Source organism: Neodiprion fabricii, chromosome 6 (assembly GCF_021155785.1).
Source record: "Neodiprion fabricii isolate iyNeoFabr1 chromosome 6, iyNeoFabr1.1, whole genome shotgun sequence".
Classification (NCBI taxonomy): domain Eukaryota; kingdom Metazoa; phylum Arthropoda; class Insecta; order Hymenoptera; family Diprionidae; genus Neodiprion; species Neodiprion fabricii.
The window spans coordinates 19,032,245-19,055,181 of NC_060244.1; the positions used below are offsets into that span (position 1 = coordinate 19,032,245).

The 22,937-nt window shown below is 38.6% G+C and overlaps 5 protein-coding genes across 11 annotated transcripts in view; 1 reads left to right on the top strand and 4 right to left on the bottom strand.

Moving 5' to 3' along the window:
- The window catches only part of LOC124184422 (serine/threonine-protein kinase minibrain), a 55,998-nt gene extending 50,416 nt beyond the window's left edge, over positions 1-5,582 (bottom strand). Inside the window, exon 1 of one of the 3 annotated variants that reach the window (XR_006871194.1) lies at positions 5,007-5,582. The gene's annotated coding sequence lies outside the window, so the exon portion shown is untranslated. Of the gene's footprint in view, positions 1-4,532; positions 4,892-5,006 lie in introns of those variants that run through there. The other 2 variants (XM_046574106.1, XM_046574107.1) reach the window with 2 other exon arrangements.
- A 3,114-nt stretch (positions 5,583-8,696) lies between these two features.
- Positions 8,697-15,310, bottom strand: LOC124184532 (serine/arginine repetitive matrix protein 1-like). Of its 2 annotated transcripts, XM_046574332.1 has the most exons (6): positions 14,255-15,310; positions 13,263-13,907; positions 12,130-12,985; positions 11,547-11,604; positions 11,365-11,394; positions 8,697-10,827 (listed from the first exon to the last, which is right to left on the bottom strand). In XM_046574332.1, exons 1-6 carry the CDS (start codon positions 14,626-14,628, stop codon positions 9,896-9,898), a joined length of 2,895 nt encoding a protein of 964 aa, XP_046430288.1. In that variant the 5' UTR covers positions 14,629-15,310; the 3' UTR covers positions 8,697-9,895. The 2 variants fall into 2 exon arrangements, with proteins under 2 accessions (XP_046430288.1, XP_046430289.1); XM_046574333.1 differs by lacking the exons at positions 11,365-11,394; positions 11,547-11,604 and having other exon boundaries at positions 8,697-10,633; positions 12,256-12,985.
- Positions 15,311-15,442: 132 nt separating this feature from the next.
- On the bottom strand, positions 15,443-19,428 carry LOC124184534 (speckle targeted PIP5K1A-regulated poly(A) polymerase-like). 2 transcript variants are annotated; one of them, XM_046574338.1, is made up of 4 exons: positions 19,321-19,428; positions 18,399-18,484; positions 17,811-18,086; positions 15,443-17,653 (listed from the first exon to the last, which is right to left on the bottom strand). In XM_046574338.1, exons 2-4 carry the CDS (start codon positions 18,463-18,465, stop codon positions 16,164-16,166), a joined length of 1,833 nt encoding a protein of 610 aa, XP_046430294.1. In that variant the 5' UTR covers positions 18,466-18,484; positions 19,321-19,428; the 3' UTR covers positions 15,443-16,163. The 2 variants fall into 2 exon arrangements, with proteins under 2 accessions (XP_046430294.1, XP_046430293.1); XM_046574337.1 differs by lacking the exon at positions 19,321-19,428 and adding an exon at positions 18,597-18,853.
- Positions 18,853-22,937, bottom strand: part of LOC124184541 (tRNA 2'-phosphotransferase 1) — a 50,628-nt gene continuing 46,543 nt past the window's right edge. For 2 of the 3 annotated variants that reach the window (XM_046574354.1, XM_046574353.1), the window contains exons 2-3: positions 19,778-19,952; positions 18,853-19,446 (exon numbers count right to left, since the gene is read on the bottom strand). In XM_046574354.1, coding sequence (XP_046430310.1) covers positions 18,853-19,446; positions 19,778-19,780 — 597 coding nt within the window. In that variant the 5' untranslated portion in view covers positions 19,781-19,952. Of the gene's footprint in view, positions 19,447-19,777; positions 20,052-22,937 lie in introns of those variants that run through there. The other variant, XM_046574352.1, reaches the window with a different exon arrangement.
- On the top strand, positions 20,502-21,565 carry LOC124184545 (protein PET117 homolog, mitochondrial). The gene is made up of 2 exons (XM_046574359.1): positions 20,502-20,716; positions 20,792-21,565. Exons 1-2 carry the CDS (start codon positions 20,625-20,627, stop codon positions 20,928-20,930), a joined length of 231 nt encoding a protein of 76 aa, XP_046430315.1. The 5' UTR covers positions 20,502-20,624; the 3' UTR covers positions 20,931-21,565.

Sequence of the window (22,937 nt, forward strand, 5' to 3'; positions counted from 1 at the left end):
CTCGGTTAACTTGTCTCTCTCTTTCTTTTTATCCTTGCTTCTGTTTAAATCACTTTTACATCGTTCAACCCTCTGCGTTCCCCCTTGGGACATATGCGGTATCTGCCTACTTGCTGACCACTACTATTGCATTTAACGCAATCTAAAGCTCGTCGTATTATATATCTCCAAGATTTTCGCCGCGCGTAATTTACTGTCAATATCGAAGCAGATATTTTCCCATTTTTGGTAGGACAAAAATGATCCATTTGCGTCGCGTTAACCTGTAATTGTAAAACTTAAGCGCATGTTGAAGATACTTTGAAATCACTTCAACAACGATAAATCATGAAGAAACAAATTTCGTAGTAATTAAGGAAAGTTTGTTGGCTCTAGCATGAGACGGATATAATTTTAATTCTATGATTGATTTATGCCGTATTACGTTATTTTTAATGGTTTTTTTTTAAGGGTAAACGCGCAATGTAAGGTGTAGATAACGGATTATATTAATTTTTAATTTATAAAAAATGTGATGGTACAAAGAAAATCTTAGGATGAATAAACGAATTGTTCGATACGTTAGGCAGGTGCGCACGGATGAAAATGAAAGAGCAGAAACGATTGAATGAGTGAGTAACCTAGCCAGGAGTAAAATGCATGCCCCTGTGCGAAAACGAGTTGATATTTGAGCTGATCGTGAGCGAAGTGCAGCGATCGATAGACCTACGAAGACGAAATGCCCGAAAATTGGCGAACAATTTACGTCAGATATTTCCAGAAATAAAGAGAGTCGGTGTGGAGAAGGTTGTTAAATCTGGAATACCTGAAGGGGTCGCCCTGGTCGATTTCAACGTTGACCTATATATATCCAAATATCGAAATCCACGTATTTCAAACCCAACAAAGGGCTTAACGGCCCCATTCTATACGCAATTTTGAACAAAAACACCCCGATGTATTTTCATCTGAGGCAGAAATAAAGAAATGGCATGAATTCTACCACTTTACTATTGCGATTTCATAGAATCCGTGCCATTTCTTTATTTCGGCGTGAAAAGAAAAACTGTTGGAGTATTTTTGTTCAGAATTGCATATACAATGGGGCTGGTAGGCCCGTTTTTCATGTTTGAAATACGTGAACTTCCGATATTTGGAGTTATATACGTCAACGTTGAAATCGACCAGGGCACCCCCTTCAAATAGCGGCAGGTCAGCATCAGGATCGATGTAACACACATCGATAACCTATATCCTCCATGTTTTATTCTTTTCGAAACAGCAATGCATCAGTTGAAGGAAGAAGGACGACGATTTTATACGAGGCTGAAGCTAGTAACGTTATTGTAATGATTTACTTAATGGAAAAATCGTTATTTCACAATTGCAGGAATGTCTGAAATGCAGTAATTCATAACAAGGTAAAACTTATTCATATTTAGAAGAATTGACTTCCTTACTTCATAGTCACTATAAATCTGCAAAATAGTAATTTTTTCTCCCAGCGTTTCGTTACGTTAACGTTACTAACTTCAGTTTTATGATTTTATCCCCAATAGTAGCGTATAAATCGCCAAACTTATCGCGGATTCGAATCCTCTGTAATTTTTCAAAGATGGTAAGAAAAGAACGATGTTCTTTGAATGTGTAAATTTGACAAAATTTTCACTCGTATACGTATTTATGCACATTAACCCGAGGCGGCTCTCTTTCCGAGCGATTTTATTCTGCGTAAAAGTTTGGATTCTTGCACAGCAGCAACAGGAGCAGCAGCAGGAACAGTTTGAGGAGTGGTAACGGACAATTTGTACAGCTTCCGGTTTCAAATTTCTCGCTCCGGACATTTCTGCCGCCGCCCCTCTCCGATTTCACAAACAAACGTTCAAATAACCCTCGTATGAAAAAAAAACCGACGAGAAGAGATTGTAGTACCTATTATAAAGCTTATATCTTGTAACAACGACATTTCGGGAATAATTGTTCATCGTGAAACGTTTTGCCTCGAAACTAACGACATAAAATTTATATACTACAACTAGTACGAAGATGACAAATTTTGTGCTCATTTATTATTATCCGTTGTAAATGGAAGATTATTTTGCATCGTGTATTTACCTCGAATTATAGGTACGAACAAAGTGTAGCGAATATACTATACAATATCAATGAAATTCTGCAGATTTTCAGGATTAATTTAAAATTAAACCGGCACGAATAAAAGATAATATTATTAACAGAGTAATCGATGGAAAATGAAACGTTTTTCAGGTATTTCCAGAAAGAGGATTGTGATCGTTTAATAAAAATCGATCGAGTGATACGTCTGCTCATTAGCATTTTAAAAATCTTATAATAATTCAATAATCTCATAAAAGTCGTGGCCAGGTAATAATTATACGTTTTTAAACCTAGGTTAGAACGATTGTTAGAAATTTTATGTCCGAAGTGACCACAGTCTTTGACTTATGCTCGAGTCACACTTTTCAAAACGCTGTTGTTGGCTAAACCCATTTCCAAATAGAATATACAGTTAATTTATCTAGATAAGCACTCATCAATAACAGAGTTAAATTTACCAATGAATTTTACTTTCGATGAAAAAAGAAGCCCGATTGAAATATCGTCACGCGAAAAGCAGTAAAAGACTAACAATAAGTGTAGAATTGCTGCACTATCTTGTTGTTGTTTGGGTCTTTCCTCCCACGGAAATGGTGGCGGTGCCGGTGGTGGGGGAAAAGAACGGCGCGCCAGGTGTTCAGCCGGGGTTTGGTTTTCCAGGGGTGTACATAACGAAATAGGGTTGGCCTCGAATGGTAGGTACCCAACGTATCAACAAACCCCCGGATATACCTGTACAAGGGTCGCAGGGTAGGAACAGCTGTTGTTCATTAATTGTCCGCGAAATAGCCCTCCGAGTTTTATATACAATTTAAGTAAAATCGCACTCGTTCCTCGAGGATTATTGAATTTTCGGAATCACAACGATGACCAATGAACTATCACCGTACAAATATTTGGCGGGGGAGGATTCATCGGTACTGTATATGTATTGAGTAGATATCGATGGATTTACGGAAACGAAATGATTATTTAAAGAATGTAGGTAGTGCGAACAAACTGTGCTTAATTCCTTGCTGCGCAAATGTATAATTAACAAGTATTACATGCGTCGTACTTTTGATTCTCGAAAATTCTTGACTATGGATGTAGAGATAGTTCGAAGATCGCAGTATCGCAGCTGTCGCTTGCACAAGGAGCAGCAGTGCTGATTAGCGAGCGAGTAGCAACAGCAGCAGCAGAAGGAGGAGGAGGAGGAGGAGGAGGAGGAGGAGGAGGAGGAGGAGGAGGAGGAGGAGGAGGAGGAGGAGGAGGAGGAGGAGGAGGAGGAGGAGGAGGAGGAGGAGGAGGAGGAGGAGGAGGAGGAGGAGGAGGAAGATGAGGAGGTGGTGGTGGAACGATTGAATGAACGAATACAAACTTTCCACATACGATTAATCTGCGTAAAGTGAATATAATAATATATTATGATACTAATGCGACATCTTACCGCCGCCGATGACATGGATGGGTGACCTTTGGATCAGGGAATTCCAAAATAGAGTTCCCGAACAAACAGGCAAGGTTTCGCATATTGTTTTAACACAGTTCTGAGAAACGCATTACCGTAGCTAATCGATTCGGCTTGCTATGAGGCCGGTAATGCGGAAAAAAATATGGGGAAAATTGTGCGAAAAACTGTAACAAGATGGCCGTTATGAGTCAGTCGCGTGATGGTGGTGTCGGGTTGGTAGTAAAATAACGATATTTAAACGCGTTAACGTGCACACGTCAAGGAACGAGCAGGCAGGGCAATATGCGTCGTAAGAGAAGATGTTCCTTTTCCGATAATGAAAACAAGTGAGTAATGGTTATTGGTTTCAGTGCATCAGTACTGGTTGATACACAAAGCCACGTGATTCGGAACCGTTGTCGAACACCGCGGTGCCATGTACGTTGTGTAAAATGTGTACGTACAAGCGCACACACGCGCGCTTTTACGTACAGACGTATGCACGTAGGTAAAGGTAGTGTTTCAGAGATGAATAACAACGAGATGTAGAAGCGCGCGCAATTGCGAACTTAGGAGGGAAAGAACGAGGCGTTGACGGTGCTTTTACATTATTGTGGCGATATTTTTTGCTGACGCAACAACGTGTACATGTAGAAACGACGACGCACTGGAAACGTCGATTCCACGCGGCAGAACCAGTTCCGGCGTTACGAGATACGTGTGAACCACACTCAGACACCACACGTACGTAGTGCAGGGTGTGTGGGCGTGAACCACTGTTGACATGCGAGGAAGTCTCCTCGTTGTTCGGAATAAATTTTGTTTTCACCCAACTGCAACGGTGCTCGTGACTCACTGCCGTTGACTGCTCATCCCCCCCCCCTCCCCCCTTCCCTGATTGCGGAATCCCGACAGTCATTATCGCTGGTCAAATAAAAGTCTGGCGAAATCGAGACCGTCGGAGGAAATTGAATATCGGACAAACTTCGTTGACGAGACTCACTTTTTTTATTCCGCAGATTGCGTCGTGACGCCGTTGTCTCGACGGTATTTCGTTCCCTGGCACTGCCTCGAAAAGAGGTGTGTGCCTGTGTCTTTGCAATCTTTGCTAGTCGTTAAAGAGATATGTGCGTACGGTATGTACGAAGTTAATTGAACTTTCGACCGAGATTTGCTCTCGCCGACTGGCCGATCGCTCGCTCGCTCGTTGTTGTCAAGTAGGAAATAGCGGACGGGCAACAGTCAGGTTATGGCCGTCGAGACAAGCATGCTCTGCTTACAGCCTGACAATGATCACGTGGTACTCGCGTCGCTCTCTTGTGTTCGGTTTCAGCGCTTTTTACAACAGACTATCGAGCCCTGTATGCCTCTACTAAGCGCGTCCCATTTCCCCGAGTATTTCCTCGCCTGTAAGATTGCGGGGCGTGTGGGGATCAGGGATTCCAATTTCGGGATAAAGGGTGCCGCTTTTAGTTACCCAGTACGTAGAAGAGTCGAGAGATATTCGAGGAGATCCAAGGTGCCAAGCGTTGCCAGGGAATATCGGAGTTGCGTGCCGCGGGCAGCCGTTGCAGACAAGGCACCGGACACCCCTCTAGACAGGCTCGAGTGAACTCGCCCGCTTTCGGGTCAAAAGCACCGCAGCAAAATAATAACAAATGCCTGGAACACCTTCGAGACCGCGCACTGGCACATACGAATCACAAATACACCAACAACAGCTCGTTGCCGTGATTAGGATGAGAAATTGAACAGAAGTAAATGATAATTTTGGCGGTTTTCTCTACCGCACCACTGCCGCCGAGCATTCACCTCATTCGCGTCGTGTAACCACGATCCACAAAATTCACCAAATCACTCGTAAACACTCGACGATCCGACCGAGATTCAGCGGTATATTGTTGTCCCGAGCACCAGTCGATTCGTAACACGTTCACTGATCACGAAAAAAAACGGCGAGGTACAACACGAGAACTGCACGCCCTATCCGCGGGGACACCGCATTGCTTCCTCGGCCGAACATGGAGCGCGATCCATGCTGATTAGTTGACGAGACGTCCGCTGGACGGCGAAAAGCGCGTCGGTCGCTCACCGAGGACTGCCAACCCATCAATTCCCCTTGACAACAGTGCTTCGTACCTCGATTAACACCAAACTCAGTTATGACTCCCTTCGATACCTTACAGTGAGCTCACTGAATGCTTGCGCAACATTCTCAGCATCGTAAACTTCCTAAAATCGTCGCATTCGTTCAGGTCCCGCGCACCCATCTGTCCTCGACAGCCCATTGGCTATAAGGCTCTGTGTCGCATATTCTGTTTGGTAACTCGACCAATCGTACAAATTTGCCTTGTCAAGTTCAAACAGTAAATTCGCCTAATAGCTAGTTCGATACTTACACCCTAATTTCAGTTGACAAGGTCTCATTAACGAGACACTGTTATATTCCAAAATTCTAATTATCAGTAGTTGCAACCTCGTCGATGGTTTCCTGAGAATTCGCCCATCTTTTATAACCGAAATATACGATTTGCGCGTGGTACGAAATTTCAAAAGACCGCCATATTGCATAATCTGATTGTTTTGATTAGCTACAATTATATATAATAACGAAATCGACTAAAATACTGGCAAAATAGTCTAGTCGATTTCGGTAAGCTTGTCACCTGGCTTAAATCACTTTGTTAGTCAGATTATTTTATAGTTCAATTACAACTTCACGGCAGTCGGCAAGTAAAACACCCGTGGAAAGTGACACTTGTCATACGTCGGTCCACAGGGGCAGCACGTATCGTGGTACCGGTAACGTTCGCCCAGGCGTTACGTCACGTCTGCGACAGTATGTTGCCGATAAAATTAAACGTCCGCAGCTAACAATAAATGAAAATAAATCTACAGTTCTTTTACACCGAACGAGAAGAGCATATTTGAATAATTCAAACATTTTTTGCTTGTACCGCAACCGTGCGGCGAGCCGAAAAAAAAATTAAGAATGAGAATTTGTTGGTACGTTAAATGCTAAACAAACGGACCACAAGGAAAATACAAGATACCGCATACGACGCAGTATCTGAGCAATGTCAGAAGAAAACATTAGTCCAGATTACTTTATGTGCTTTTGTTGGATTCCCAGAAGTCACCGAATGACGTCTGGTTAGGCAATGCAGTTAACCAATTAGGTTAACCTACGTCATTTTGCCAGAATCTGCGGTTTCTCTCGTATTTCGAAACGTTGTTTTATAATATTGCTTCTTAATTTTGACAATGGAATTCTATAATCTAGAGACTGTCGAATTAAATACCAAAAACGGGAATTACATTTGTCTCAAAATAACCGTCTGACGCGCATAATATGTATGATATATTGATTATTGTGAAGTTGCGTTGGGTGTATTAAATGAAACACATCTGTTCACATGCACGTAGAGTACCATAAGATTTATTGCACGTACAAGAAAATAGCTTCACATTATCTTTATTCCCGTAGATATACGTATATGTATATGGGGCGTTCCGTATCAATTCGACCTGCGCCTGACCCTCGACCTTTCAAATCTACGCTTTTTCGCATCATTCTTCTGACCCTAAATAGCAGTTACAATTTTTACAGATTCTAAAAAATACATTTGATGAGTTTCTAAAGTTTTTTGAAACACCTCGATGGCCGTGATCGAAAACATTGAAAAAAGTTATTTAAAATACTGTGTCAGAAATAAGTTTTTGAATCTAAATTCTTAATTTTCGGGACTTTGTTTCAAGTTGTTTTTGATCTTCTTGAACGAAAAGAAGTAAAACAAAATAGAAGCAGAAGTCAATGTACTGTAGACTGTTGCTTGAATTTTTTTTAGGTGTAATACTGGATTTTTGAGAATTATTCCATAAAGATTTTTATTCCAAGATAAAAAAATTATAAATAATTAATGAGTTTGGAAAAATTTGATTAAGTTCTCAAATACCCAGTGCAGCATGTTTGAGCAACCGCCCACAGTAAACTGTCGCTTCTTTCGATCGAATTTCTTTCAATCTTTCTTCCGACAAAAAGTTCCAAAAAAATACGAAGAGAATGCTGAAGCACTCTGCGTCAAGGCTTGAAAATTTTTATATGTGACATAGGATTTTCGAAAATTTATTCAGACTTTTAAATTGCGGCCAAAGACATATTTTTGAAAAATCATAAGAAAACAAATTTGCTCAAAAAAATCCGAAAAAATTGAGGGTATTGTTTTGGAGTTGGGACAACGGCATAAGATTTTTTTAGCGAAATCGAAACTGGTAAGGGTCCAACATTGTCGAGTTGGCGTGGATGTTCCATATACCAACATGTTGGAGTTGTTACACTAGTAAGAATTATACATATATATAGTTGACGAAATCGGAATCTGTTAGAATTACTGTATTCTCCTCCATCGTAAAATTGCAGCTTTTATGTACCATACTTTGTCAATACTAAGAGGACTACATACCCCGATGTTCCACCATAATGTAAAAAACCATGGGTTCTACCATACATATACATACATACATACCCATATATGTATATGTGCAAACGTTTATTTAATAAAACTTACCGAAGAAATCAAGTCCTCTGGTTCATCATTCGTAGTATAGATACGTATTATATTTGTCAACACATATCTGATAGTATGAATAGGAAGAAACAATAAAGATTCACGTGTGTTGAGAACTATCAAATCCGCTGACGTTCGTCCCACTCGTCTTTTGCCTTTAGTTGGAATCGTTGGGATCAATGAGCCAGTACCTACTTTGCAGAAATGCCATAAGCAACACAACGAAAAAAAAAAAATTTCACATAGCCGTGTAATGCGTTGATATATTGATTAACACTTGGATATTTGTCAAATTCTATACGTACCTATGTATGTATCCTAGTTGCATATACCCAATAATTCTTTATACAGTAATTACAAACTCACATGTGAGCAATATGTGTAACATATGTAACATAGGTAATCGTTACAACAATTTTTAGAACTTAATATAGACATCCAACGAATATCTGCTGCAAAATAGTATTGAGATAAATTATATCTCATACGTTACGTCGTCGTGATAATCATAAGTCGCGAGCGTTTTTCGGTTAAATTTCTGGTTTATGTTAGTATACCTACTCTAAATGTGAACAAACGCAATAGAAGGAAACTATAAATGATTGATTACTTTTGCATTTATTACGCACATTACATTACATATTCACATTTTTAAAATACGGAGGCTGGATTACGTAGTTCCTACATGCGTAATGTACGAAATTTTATCACTGAATTACATTCGAAAATTAAATCCAAGGAATAAGTATTACAGTTGTATTTTACAATGTATGCAGTCAAAAAAATGCATATCCTTTTAGTTCAGAGGATTATCACGGTGAATTGCAAATATTTTCGCTATTTATACGATAGCTTGAAAAACGTAAAAATAATTTGATAACACGACGATGTGATATGAAATTTCATGAATAATTGTTTATGTTCAGACCTCAATTATCCTCGTTGTAGAAAGATTGAATATCAATTTATGATAAGTATATAGTTAAGAAATCGTTAATTATACTCGCCGTTAGTATATTTTGTTTAATTTATTTCTGGCTCATAAATTAAAAAAAAAAAGTAACGTTTACTTAATCTGTGCCTGTAGATATGTTTTTTCGCGACGTTTTTCTTTGTTATTTTCAATGTTAAATTAGATGTGACCTCTTAATACTTAGATTTCCAACTTTCGGATATTTGTTTTTCGTTTTTATATAAGCACACTCAATTATTCTGTGATTATTTGTACATCTTGCTCATTGCCAATCACATATGGATATTTTGATATAATTTCAATCAATAAAAAAAGAAAAATCGAAAAAAAAAAAACGAAACAAGAAATAGCCACGGCATTGTTTAAACAAATAACGAAAATACACAGTATTTTACACTTTGAGCAAAAAAAGTTTTTATACATCTTAACACTTACTTATATAAAGTGTTTGCGCCACATTTCATATGTGTTCAAAGCCTGTAGACACTTTCAACGTATTTCCAAATGTTCAATTCAGATGATTTCGATACTTAGAGTTATAAAATTTCTTTGTTCAAGTACTCACTGTAATAGCAAAAAAAAAAAAAATGTATAGATCCAGTTATTCTTCTTAATTCAGGAAACTGTTGATAATTATTACTTTTACTGCGATTGATGCTCTCCTCACGTTTATTGTTAGTGAAGTTCATTTAATTCACTGCACGTTGACGCTTGGCACGGTCTAGTTCGATAAAGTGATCTCACATAATATTTGAAGGAGAATGAAACTAGCTGTTGCATCTTGATCAGGTAAAGGTGATCTCAGTTGATGTGATTTGTTATTTCTTAGAACTTGTCTCGATAGCTACCTCTTCCACCACGAAATGGTCTTCCTTCTCTTGGCCCTCCACGGCCCTTGAAAACAGGAATTGACTGCCCACGTGGAATTTTAGTAAGTACTATTCGCTCGGTAGTTCTGGCAAACACTTCGGGTTCTTCTTCAATTTCTTCTGGCGAGTCATCAATCACCATGGGACTTTCTCCACGGCTACGATCGCTTCTATTATCATGGAAATGTTCATCGTGATCATCCAAATTTTGCCTGTAACTAGGTGGTAACGGTTCACGAATGAAATGATCACGCAGTATTGGGCCACGGTGTGAGGAAAATTCTTCTCGGCTTCTCGCTGGTGTACAAAGGGTCAAGGTTCTATTAGGATAATCAGACGACGTACGTTCTCTGCTGAAGCTTCGGTCCTCGGGCCCTCTGGGTGGCGATATAGCTCTGCCCCACGGACGCTTTTGAGAAGAGTTACTCAGGCTCCATCTTAGATCATCAGCTTCTCGTGGTTTTGGTGTATAATCGAAAGTTTCTCGCATATCCCAGTCAAGCCTATCCATGATTGGTCTTTTCTCTTCTTTAGCAGGTTGCTCTAAATCATTAAGATTTACTTGCACTCCAAACTCTGCAGTGATTACTGTAGCTTGGACTTCTTTTTGTTCAGTTTGAACCTCGTCTGTTTGACATATTTTTTGATGCACATGAACACCAGATTTCACAGTTATTTGCGAATGACGCTCTTCCTCCTCGTCCCAGTATATTTTATTTTTCCCTTTCTTCAGTAATATCGAATTTGATGATCGCTCTTCACTTTCACTAGTAGTATCTTCTTTTTGAGGGTTGAAAAAAAATCTACCCTTCATCTTCAGTCTGGGATCCTCGACAGGCAGGTCCCGGAGAGCGTGTTCGCAATGTCGTAGTATTTCTGGCTTGAATCCTAAGCCAAAAAGCAAAGTTTTTTGATTCATCATTGTTAATTTGCATATCAAATTAAAAAGCACCGTTTTCAAGAGCAGTATATTTTCACATATATACTGAAATCACAAATTTTTAATTATTAAATCACCACAGTAGCACGTATCGCGTATAATTCGTCCGGGTATTTAGAATAATTGAATAGTAATGGTCATTTCTTGTAATGAAACCATATGTATGTCTATACAATTATCATAAGAGATGCAATAAACTGAAACCATACAATATTTGTATTATACAGATGTTTGGTTTACGCATGCAATGTTCCTATAACTTTGTACATCATTCGACTAACTAGCTTGCGTATTTCAAATAATGAAATAGCAATAAATCTTCCGTTTGTTTTAGTTTAGTTTCCATAGGAAACCTTGACATTCAGCAGATAAAGTGATTAGTGTTCATACAAGCACAAAACTTCTGTCACTTTTCGGGAATTGGATAATTTTGATTATTTTTTTTCATGTTATATACTAAAATCACATTAATCAGGATATCTCACCTGGGTAAAGGACTGGTGGCCCAAGCGAATCTATAATATTTAAAACAAAAGTGGCATTAATACTATATGATACAAGTGAGGTTTCAATGTTACTGCAGTTTTACTTCTTACAATCAAATGCCTGCAGTTGAGGTTTTACAACTGTTTCAGAAATAATAAAATAGTAAGTAAAATTTTCGCACCTTTGGCAGAAACAGAAGCTTCCAACAGGCTGGATAAACTAGTCTTTCCAAAGGAGGCCTGGAATTTCAGAATGCGGCAGGGGATATTAAATTGAAGTTTAATGCATTTTACCTGGCTTTAAAGCTACCCCAAAATGTCAAGATGTATCAAAATAGTAGAAAAAACGAAAATGACAATTTCTCATAACGCAACTATGTAAATATAGTAGTCGCACCATAACTTTGTGTGTACTAACTGTCTGATCTTCTGACTCATTGACTTTCATCACACATACTATGCATAAATGGTTAGACCACTACACTGGTATAGCCGTGATTAGATAGACGTAGCAAGTAATTTCCTGACTATTAACATATTAGGATGCTCTTAACTTTGTACGTTGGAGAAATACTCCAATCTCAGAGCTTCTATGCTAGAAAGTTATGATGAGTCTACAATAACTGAACTTCTCATTGAAGAAGAAACTGAAGAGTTCAATGAAATAGTTTCTAGAAACAACTAAATCATGGAACATTGAGAATAATGTGTGAGGTAGCTGAAAAAGCACACAATTTAAAAATTTTAGTGGTAGAATAAAATTACTTTGGAGTTCGATATAACCGGCGGCTCGGGTGTTTTTAATCTTTCCTCATGTGATGAATGTACATCATTATAAGGAGTAGTGGACCTTCGCATTCCTCTATAGCTCCGAGGTGTGTTAGATCGAACCGATCTAGCCTGAGGGGAAACCGAACGTCGGCTGCTCAGATCAGTTTGCTCTTTCCCCGGGGTCGGTAAAAGCGGTGCCAGGTGATGTAGCTGATTATACATAAGAGGTCCTTGTTCCATGATCGGACCAGGGGCTGGTACGGGTTGAGGTGAAGGTACTGGTAGAGGTAGTAGTGGTGGTTGAACAGGGGCTGGAGCATGTTGTCCATATAATACAGGTCCAGCAGAAAATTCAGATTGAATCATAAGCTGTGGTGCAGACGGATCGTAGTTGATGGATGGAGCCATATGCGGATGGGCCGGATCAAAGTTCATGAACCCTTGTGGTGGACCAGGCATTATTAATCCCTGTGGTCCTGGTGGATGATGTGGCATGAAAGGTGGGTGCTGCTCTTGCTCGTGGGGGTAAATGGGGCTGCCCATTGGCGGCATCCCAGACATCATTGGTGGAATCAGGTATCCAAGATTTGCAGATGGTGGTTGCTGCTGCTGTTGTTGCTGTTGTCGGGTGCTTTCATTTCGAAATTGTCTTCTTATTTCATTGATGAATGGAGATCGCTTTCTTGTACGCCGTTGTGGAGATCTTCCTCTACTACCGCTTCTGCTACGCCATCGTGGACTGCCTCGCCTATCTCCTGGAGAACGGCTGTACTTTCTTCGATGACGATCTGGACTTCGACTTCTGTGTCGGTCTCGTGAACGACTTCGACGACTTGAAGGCTTGTAATCACTGTGAAAGTAGGCTATTTCTAAGATTCTAAGTAATCGCACAAGGTGAATATCATACAGGTATCCCCAAATTACTTGTATACATTACGGTTTACAGAAGTAATAAGATCGTGGTACACTTATATTTCTAAGTTGATCCATTATTGGCACTTTTGATGTTATACTTACTGTAGTTTAACAGAGGCCCGTGATCACTCAACCGTACAAAGAAGCCGAATGCCAAAGAGCTCAGCACGAATTGTAATATGCTTGAGTCTTCGAAAAAAACAAATTCTTACCGTTCACGAACTTCTTGGCGTCTTCTGTGTCGATCAGCGCTACGGCGTCTCTCCTCTGCACTAGTTTTGCGCTCCCAACTCGGTCTTCGTGGATGAGTAGGGCTTAATCTGAGCAGGCTTCTGGGTCTTTCCGGGCTCAGAATTAAGGGGCTTAGCTTATGAGGGCTTCTGCGAGACGAAGGACTTAATCTAACAGGACTTCTGCGAGATCCTGGACTTAATTTAATCGGGCTTCTGCGACGCTCTGGACTGATGACGATGGGGCTCCAGCGACGATGAGGACTGTTTCTAGTTCTGTCATCGCTGCGTCGCCAGACAGGACTTCCTCTGGTTCTTTTCTCTCTGCTTCGACGGCTTCTTGAAATTCCCACTTTGTCCACGTTCTGCTTCTCGGTGATAGTTTCAATGGCTTCCAGTTCCGTCCCAGGTGGCACAACATTGTCCGAATCTAGTAGAGTCTTGATGGCTTTGTTCTTTTCAGCTTGAATCTTACTTTCACAGTCTCTTTGAGTGCGCATTTTATCCCGCTCAATGTCTTTGGTACTTTTGTTTGGATCTCGACGATTTTCATCTCGCTTGCGATCCTCACGCCTGAGCCTCTCTCGGTTGTTTAGGCTTCGGTGATCTCGAAAACGGTTGTGATCCCTACAATTAATCTAGTAGTCATATTCAGTTGCAAACATTTACAATTACAGTTAAATACCACCACAAATACGTCTCTCGTTGCAAATGACTTCTGAATAAACATATAAAATCATAAATGCATATTATCGTTTGATTTGCTTTTCCTCACATCTTACGTACATTTTGAGATGACAAAAGATGAAGATGGGTGTGCCAAAGAAAAAATAAGAAAAGAATACTGAAAAATTTTATCATCATTGTTATCATGATGAATTTTCAACTATACTTAGTAAAGTTGAACATTTTCTTTCATAATAGTAACAGAAATTTAAGCGATCATTCTGGTACATAAATAAATCACCCGCTACCTAGAGATTCGTCTTCGCTCCCTCTCTCTGCTACGACTTTTCGGTCTCTTTTCATGGCGTTTTTCTTCTTCACCTTCCCAGGCGTCTACGACATCCAACCCTTCCATAAAGTCTTCATCGTCCAAGAACTCTTGTAATTCTTCATCCGGTATATCCTTCAATCCCTCTATTGCACGCTGGACGTCGTCGTTTGTCTTTGGCCGCGTGAGCTCCGAAGAATTCTCATTGCACACATCATCGCTTTCTTCTTTCATGTTCTGTAGCTCCAACGTTTCGCTCTTCGTATCAGTTTCCGTTTTTGCAGATTCTTGTCTCTCCAAATCGCCAGATGTTGATTCCGGGTTTTCTGAGATCTCGGTTTCCGTGTCACCCATTGTATTTAGATTTGTTGCTACCTAAATCTTATACTAAACTTACAACATTAGCCAAACTTTTGGAGTATGAGTTTAGCAGTTTGTTCATTTTCCGTAACCTCTCCGTACCTCTCGTGTTATCGATCGGATTCTTACATTTGATTCGTTAGTACCAAGTGATAATCGTGGACTATAAATTAAGTACTGGAAAGTTACCTTCCACACTGACTAGACCACTTAATAATAATTGATAATCAGAGTCTAATGAATCCTTGATCTTCCTGGGACACGAACGGTGTAGTGTAGGCGTGGGTGTAGGTTACAAAGGATTACAAACATAGTTACAAATGGCTGTGAAGTAAGTGCTACCAAGGAAAGTCAGCGTGATCTATGCAGTCAAGTCAACTCTCAAATGACGGGTTTAGAAATAGCGGAAATAGTGCAAGGTGGCACGGAGTGGTTTTTTGTAATTACAATAATAACGTTATTATTGATTTTCGAACTCCTAATTGCTACAGATAATATGACGTACGTAAATCATGTAAATCACCGCGAGAATGGAACTTGACTATTGAGTTATGGCGCGAAACATTTCGCGCCACTGAACCACGAAGTAATCATTGAACATACACTCGCGAAATAAAATTAACGAAATTAGGATGTCGCCCATTTGGCCGGTAGGTAACAATAATGCTACAGGAAGTAACGTGATTCAACATTTGCTGAACAATACATCGCTGCAGGGTTTTGCACAGTAACAGACAACTCGATTCTTGTTTTATCAGAAATTTACCACGAAATTAATTTAATTATTTTCAAAAACGCATTGGTGTCGATGAATTGATCAATTTTATTTTTTACTGTTTTTCTTTCACATTTTGTACAAACAAAAGTATGATTTTGTTTTTCATTCCTTGTATATTATATTTTCAAACAATGGTTAATATTCAAAAGTTCTGTATAGTTCCAAACTGAAACGAAACTTTAGTTTTTCATTATTACGTGGTTAGTATAGCAAAACATACTAAAGTAAATACATTAGAATAGCTTTTTTTTGTGTGAAATAAAAAATACCCGAGATTGCATATATTCGAGGAAAACTGCCTTGCTCCTAAACTGTTATACTCATAGAACATAAATTATAGGATATAGGATGATAAATTGACAAAAAAGAAAACGAATTAATTGAATACGTTCGGATCGCATAATGCATATTTGCTAATATAACGTTCGAAGAAAATACGTAATGTATTCACAGTTAATTTTGAGCAGAAACTGTATTATTTTTAAGTGAAACTAAAAATATGAAAAATTGGATGATAAATCAATAAGATGCTACTTCTAATTGATAAGTTACATAGTTCAATGATAAACTTGTAACCTGTAAACGTAGAAGAGACAAGTTTATAAAGCCATAATCAGCGTTAAAACTTATACAATTAGTAATAAAACTTAAAAGGTCAAGTTTGTGTCAAGTTTTTTACATTTACTCTTGGTACGATTTTTGAAATCAAGATAACCAAGGAAAAAAAATTATATTATAAAAAAGGTCCATTTCACGACGATTGAGATGGTTGTTCCTTTTTCTTGTACTGCAACATGTGTGACAAAGTCTTGTCAATAATCTGATTAAGTTTATTGCACATCTGATCCGAGAATTCTTTAAACATATTTTGTGCAGAGTTATTGTTCTTCAAGATCAACTCTACAGCAACTGGCTTTTGAAGCTTTTGAATTATACACGTGAAACTAATGATTGGAATACTCGACGCCGGAGTCTTTTTCAGTTCCTCCATCATCTTGTCGGATATACTAGCTTCTCTATCCAGGGCGCTCATTGTTGGATCAAATATAGTTTTTTTGTTTTTACGACCGTACCATAGTTTGAAGTAACCCAAACACTCGAGAATAGTTTTCGTTTTGTTCTTTGTATGTACGTCTGATTCTACGTCGCATTTTTGTTGTTTTACTTCCCTATCCATCGACTCAAGTTTTACTTTGAACTTGTAGACTCTCTCAAAAATTTCTTTTACGAGATTTAAAACAGTTTCATACCAATCATTTATTGTGAAATGTCCCCTGTAGATTACATTTGGTTGGAGAACGGTGTTTTTCGGTAAGCCGACTTTCAAAAACAGCTCACCTTTGATCAACATTCTAACTTTTGCCGGTTTATCCAACTTTGTTTCTCTCGTAAACAATATGGAAAATAAAGTTTTATAATCATTCTCTTGCACTTCTTTACAAACTTCTCGCGAAGTTATGCAGTGTTGTTGAAAGAATGCTACCGTTCGACCATTTACTCTAGAAGTCACATTGTGACTCAATTCAAATGGATCTTGTAAACACATTGGTTTATCTGTTTGCATCAACATAGGGTTTTGCGTTTCACGAATGTACTCCCTGTACCTGAACATGGTATCAGGCAACTCTTCAGCGCTTGCGAAAACCGTTTTCGGATGTGCTTTGCCATCCAATGGGCAAAGTACTTTTGAACCAAGGTCGAATCCAGCGTAAAAATCAAAAAATTCATACAGTAGACTTGGAATACTATTTTCGTTTTTAGTGTTCTGCAGTTTTATGTTTTCGTCGTAATTTACTTGCCACCCTTGGACAAATTCTGGTTTGCAACTCGATTGCAGTTGCACAACTGTAGGTACCATAGCTCTTTCCGGTTGTTGTAAAAAGAAAATAATTAGCAAAGTTAGTGCATAGTTTGAGATTTTTCCCATGCCAGCTATTCCAAATAGCTCTGCCCAGAATTTGATGATTATCATCAGAGGTTTTAGTCTGACGTCAAGCGATAGATAATACTTTATCAAGTGGCTGTTGCACACACCTAGACTGTTCTTAAAGTTAATATCGCAAAAAATGTTAGTGGGAGCATGACGGAATTTAATAATTGGCGTTTTTGCATTTGGTATCAAAACTATATCAGTAAAAATGTTATTTCTCTTAAATAAAAGCGATTTTCCCACTCTGAAAATTTTCTTAGGAGTCCATTCATAAGGCTTTGTATCATCTTCAGATTCGACTATCGGTAGACCTGCAAATTCAAACAGAATTTCATAAGTTTCATTCAAGTTTGTGCCACTTACTCATCGTACTGCACAAGTTAACAATGATAAAAAAAAGTCTTCAGTTGCATCATAACAACAAGAATAAAGTGATTGTATATGTTTAGTAGTAATTGGACAACAAACCTATATCAATATAAACGTCAAGGTCACTATGGAAGAAGCTCAGACCAGTAACAGTTGATCCAAACCTGTGTACCTTGCAATTACGAAACTTTATCTTAAATATTTGTTTCAAACTAGCACAAACAGAACCGTACTTTGCTTCAACTGCAACATCACTGGGTTGTACCGCATTTAAAAATGCAATCAACTGACTATCAAATGTAGTTTCCGTTTCGAAAATGTCCTTCAAATCTTCATATGAAAGTGTGATTGAAGCTTGAGTGACTGGTGTTCTTTCTGCAATACAAAGTAAAAGGTATATTTAAAAAATTTATAAGTAAAGGTATATACTTTTAAGAATATCTTTTATAGAATATGTAATTGTCGGCTGGGAGGAAGGTGTTGTTTTGGCTTGGATTTGAAAAACATCATGTTTCACGAACGATTTCCGAAACATGACTTTTTTCAAATTAAAGCCGAAACAACACCTTCTTCCTCCCAGCCGACATAATACTGTAGCAAGGTTGATGATTACTTTTGAGAGATCCAACTGATACGCAGTATTGAAAGGGGTAAAGATGATTATGATAAATTAGTATCGTTACCCACCATTTTGATAAAATTTCCTTGGCTCAATACGTAATTTGTGGTTGTCGATGAAAACTGGACGACTCATAAGAAAATCAACAGTTTCTCTGAAAATTAAGTGTTCAATTAAGCGATTGAGAATACAGGTACGAAAAGATCACACGAGCTATTCAATGAAAAAATTATCAATAAGTTCAACTAATTACGAGAAAATATTACCTTTCTGCAAATTGTATGAGCGCATAATCGCGTTGACATTTGTGACTTTCAATGAATCCATATTTAAGAAAAAAATCAATTACTTGAACACTAGTAAAGTGTGGTGGCCAATTAGAAACAAAAATCGACCTTTCTTTGATAGCTTTTTTGAATTCTAAGAACTGCAAATTCTTCGCATGTTTTTTACCAGTAATATGACCTTGATATGCATAATCGTCAGCAAGATCAATCCGACAAACTTCACAGTGTTTAGCCATTACAGAAATAGCTTGCGACCATCTGAAGACGAAACTTTCAAGAAATATTTGCGTTCTAAAATTCCGTTGAAATTCCCTGGGCAAAGTATCACACCATTCTCAGATTCATAAAATTTTAAACCATCTTGCCAAGCTTTAGAAAAGTCAACAGTAATGTAAATCTGGGCGCTACGTCGCAATCCTGCTGTAAAATTGAGCCCTTTCGAGAAATGTATGTGATTTCTATTCATGCGAGACAATCCCTTGTTTTTAATTTTTCCCCAACAACTGAAGTATGTTCCATGAATTATCTCATACTCGGGATTTTCTACCAATTTCAAGTTCAAATTGTTCACTTGGCTTAATGAGTGTCCCTGGTTAGCCTTAATCAGTAGTGTATCATTTAATTTTTTGAGAGTGAATCGGTTTTTTGAATTTTCAGCGACGACTCTTTGCACATCTTCGACTGTGAAACGGTGGAAGCCCACCTTGTCAAGAATATCGTTAACAGCCACAAATCCTTCCGGGCAAATTTGCAGGCCTTCTTTCACAGCACCATGACGAAGAAGGTATGATAATTTTTTCGAGAGTTGAACATCATGCTCGATTTTGTTCTGAAACGTTCAATGCATATAAGGTAAATATCTTGAAGCGTACAAAATTACGCAGTAATGCTATGAATTTTTTGGTCACAGCTTTTCTCTGCAAAAAGGGCTGACAAATTGCTAGGTCATTTCAGCGGAGAATTATATTTCAAAATTCGTAAGCGTTGATAGGGAAAAAATTGTTTGTGTTATGCTCTTTCAACCTTGAAAAGCCATGAATACTAATTGAAATAAATTTTGTGCTTATCGGCAGCTTGCCAAAATCGGCATGAACTCATTTTTTTCTTCAACTCGCTAACTTTCTAATGATTACCCGAACATTTTCCAACTTCTTTCATACCATATTTTTTTTAACCCATGTATATCGGTCGTTCGACTGCCACCAATGACACTTTAACTAACAGGATGGCGATGTCTCTAAATCGGGATCTTCTTTCCGTTAATAACTGTGTACTGGCCACAGATTGTCAACGTGTGAATCTATCCAGCATTCGTTTTACTCAATCACGATAAGCCTGGAAAGATAGAAGGACATAAGGTTACGACGGAAAAAATTCTCACCGTACAGAATGACGTATATTCAGTTTGGTGTATGCCACGAAGTAGTACTATTACTTCGTGGTGTATGCATTTGTGTTTGATTGGGAACTCTAGCACTCGAATGCGCCATCTGTTGGCGATATTCAACATCTGAGCGAGTAGGTCGAATCGCATCGGCTGACTTGGTCTATATACTTGTTTATGTGCTAATTTATAAATTTCTTGTGATGAAAGTTTCATATTATATTTTAAAATTATAGAAACAAAATGTATCTTTATAAAAATACACTTATCGACATTTGTTTATGTGCATATTTTCATCGCTAAGTGCAATTTCTCAAGCCACGTCTCTGCTAGATATCCCAACACGAATCGACATCGTGTCACGTCACATTGGGAGTCGAGCAAATTAAAGCCTTGGCCGAGGGGAAAGAGCCAATAGGTTGGTAAATTCACTCACTTGAAGTGCGCCACGGTCGCGTGTAGACTAGAGAAAGCATCACTTTCAATTGAATCGAGGTTTATCGCTACAAGTAGGTAGTTTGTCGATAGTGGTCAATAATTCAATACATACTGGGATACGATGTCTTCTGCAGTTTACTTCATGTTTCTTCAATAACTGGTAACGAATAAGTAATGTTTCTAAAATGACGTCATTGTCAAGAGCAGTCTTAGGCTCGTGCTGCGCAATATCTTTGGGGATTATCGGTTACGTGCATTATGCCCAGTTCATGGAAAGGTTTGTGCGAAAATGGTTATTCTGCCAAATATTAAGGTTATGTATAGCATCTGTTGAGCCTTTGCATTGTTTTAGGGAGGAACTTCACGCGGGTGTTATACGTGACTGGGAAAAACAGGAGCGTATGAAGAGAAAGAACACTTATGCACTTTCACGCCAAATGGATATTGCCAAAGAATTGCGCAAAGAAGAGTTAACGCGGCATGAAACATGATTATGTTGTAGCGAGTAGATACAATTATACATGGATGCGGATAATTTTCTGCCCATCCTTTTGACTATACCACTGTTGTTTTTTTTGTCGATTACACAACCTAAGAATCGCGTGCGTATTGCATATTGCCAGTGTATCGGCGCTGTACGCTTGCATTTCTAGTGGGATAAATCATATGAAGAACATAAGATTCAGGGCACCGTTTTCTGGGTATACGTCAAATTGGAAAAAAATATAGTCAAATGTTTCGATTTTTATAGAAACTTCGAAGAGGGTAAACTTATTTAAACGGTGTTAAAAAAAAAATTTTCAAGCAAAAAGATGTAATTTAATTGTTTGATTAGCTATCACAATTTTGTAGTTTGTATCTGGGCATCGAATAAATTGTTTCGTTTTCTTTACAAATATTGATCTGTATACATGTCTAGAAATAACTGTAATCAATTACGGTAATCTGTTGACTTTTCCCCGCAAAAAACAATCATTAAAACCGTGTACGGCTCTTCGCGCGAGCTGATGTGAGCTATAAAATAAGCACACATTGTAAGTTATATACGACTGTGTACATATAGACTACTCACGTAGTCAGGAGCCGCTTTCATCGTAGATTTTAAATAAAACATTTGAAAAACCTAGTTTAATATTGTTGTTTTCTATCCCATTTCCGTGTTTCTAAATGCGCGTAAAAATATTCGGCAATCAACCGGTTGCTACGAAAAACAGAGAGCGTAGTTCGCGTTTACGAGTAGGCATTAAATATGCAATGCCTTCTTTCTTTCACTGCCATTTATTACCATAAACTACCTGCCTGAGTGCCGCTTGTTCTTCTCTGGTTGAGTTCAAAACGTTTCGACCCCTTTTGCACCGTTTTGTTCAACATCGCTAAGCAATTACGATGAACCAACCCAGCGTCTCGGCTAATGGAGTAGCCGAATGTGTTGCCGGAAGTTTCGGGTGCTTCGGAAATGCAAAGTAGAGCGCAAAAATGTATTCCGCGAATTTGCGGTGATGTCAAGACGTCCGGCAAACAACGGTTCTGTTATTCCAGAACGGAAATTCCGCCATATTTAGCACCTTTTAAAACTAGATCAACACTAACTGATGCAGGAATTGGGCATAAACCTGTTGTATCAAAGAGTTTGGCAGAAAAAAGACGAGAGAATGAGTTTGGCACAGTTGAATTTTGCATATACGTATATCTTTTTATAGCTGGTTCGATTGCAAAGAGATAAACAGATCCCACTGTACTTGGGCTGCTTAGGGCTTCGGATTCAAGTGCTATTTGTTACACATCGTGAAGCAACAGAGATCCCAAGATTACTCATTTATAACCAAAAAAATTGCGATATTCAAGCGTGAGGCGGAGACGGAAATCCGGAAGTAATTGGAGATTCGCTAGAGAATACCAGATTAATTTAACATGATCCTATCTGGTCGAGAAATCCAGCGACAAGAAGGTCAAGAAGTCAAAAACCTTTTATTTCGGAGGAGTGGGTCACGATTTTGCTAGCATGCTTGCGTGTCGGACACACTGTGCAAAAAAGAAATTGAACTACGGATTTTATAAGAAAAAAAGAAAAAAAATTCAAATGCGTCTCGATTAATTGTAAAACGACCATTTGCTTATTCCGAGTTGTGGTAGATATATAATAGATCCCTGGCAGTGAGGCGATTCGCTCATCCTGCGTACTTATTGCCAAATTACTTAAATCTAACTCGCGTTATCTCTCAGTAATTCAAATAGCGTGATTTGAGAGCATAGTACTTAAACATTGTGCCTCGGGGTGCTGTTTACTTATTAGATATGCATACGCAGAATAGGCTAATGCTTACTCACTTCATATAAGGAATTATACGCATCTGTTGCACGGTTGAAGCAAGCCACGGACACGGTCTCCATACGTTGCTGTACCGTAATTAGGTATAATTGAGGCATTTAATTGTTTCGCGGTTCCCACCTGTGCACAAACTGTCACCTGCAGGAGTTTGTTTTACTCTGCTACACCG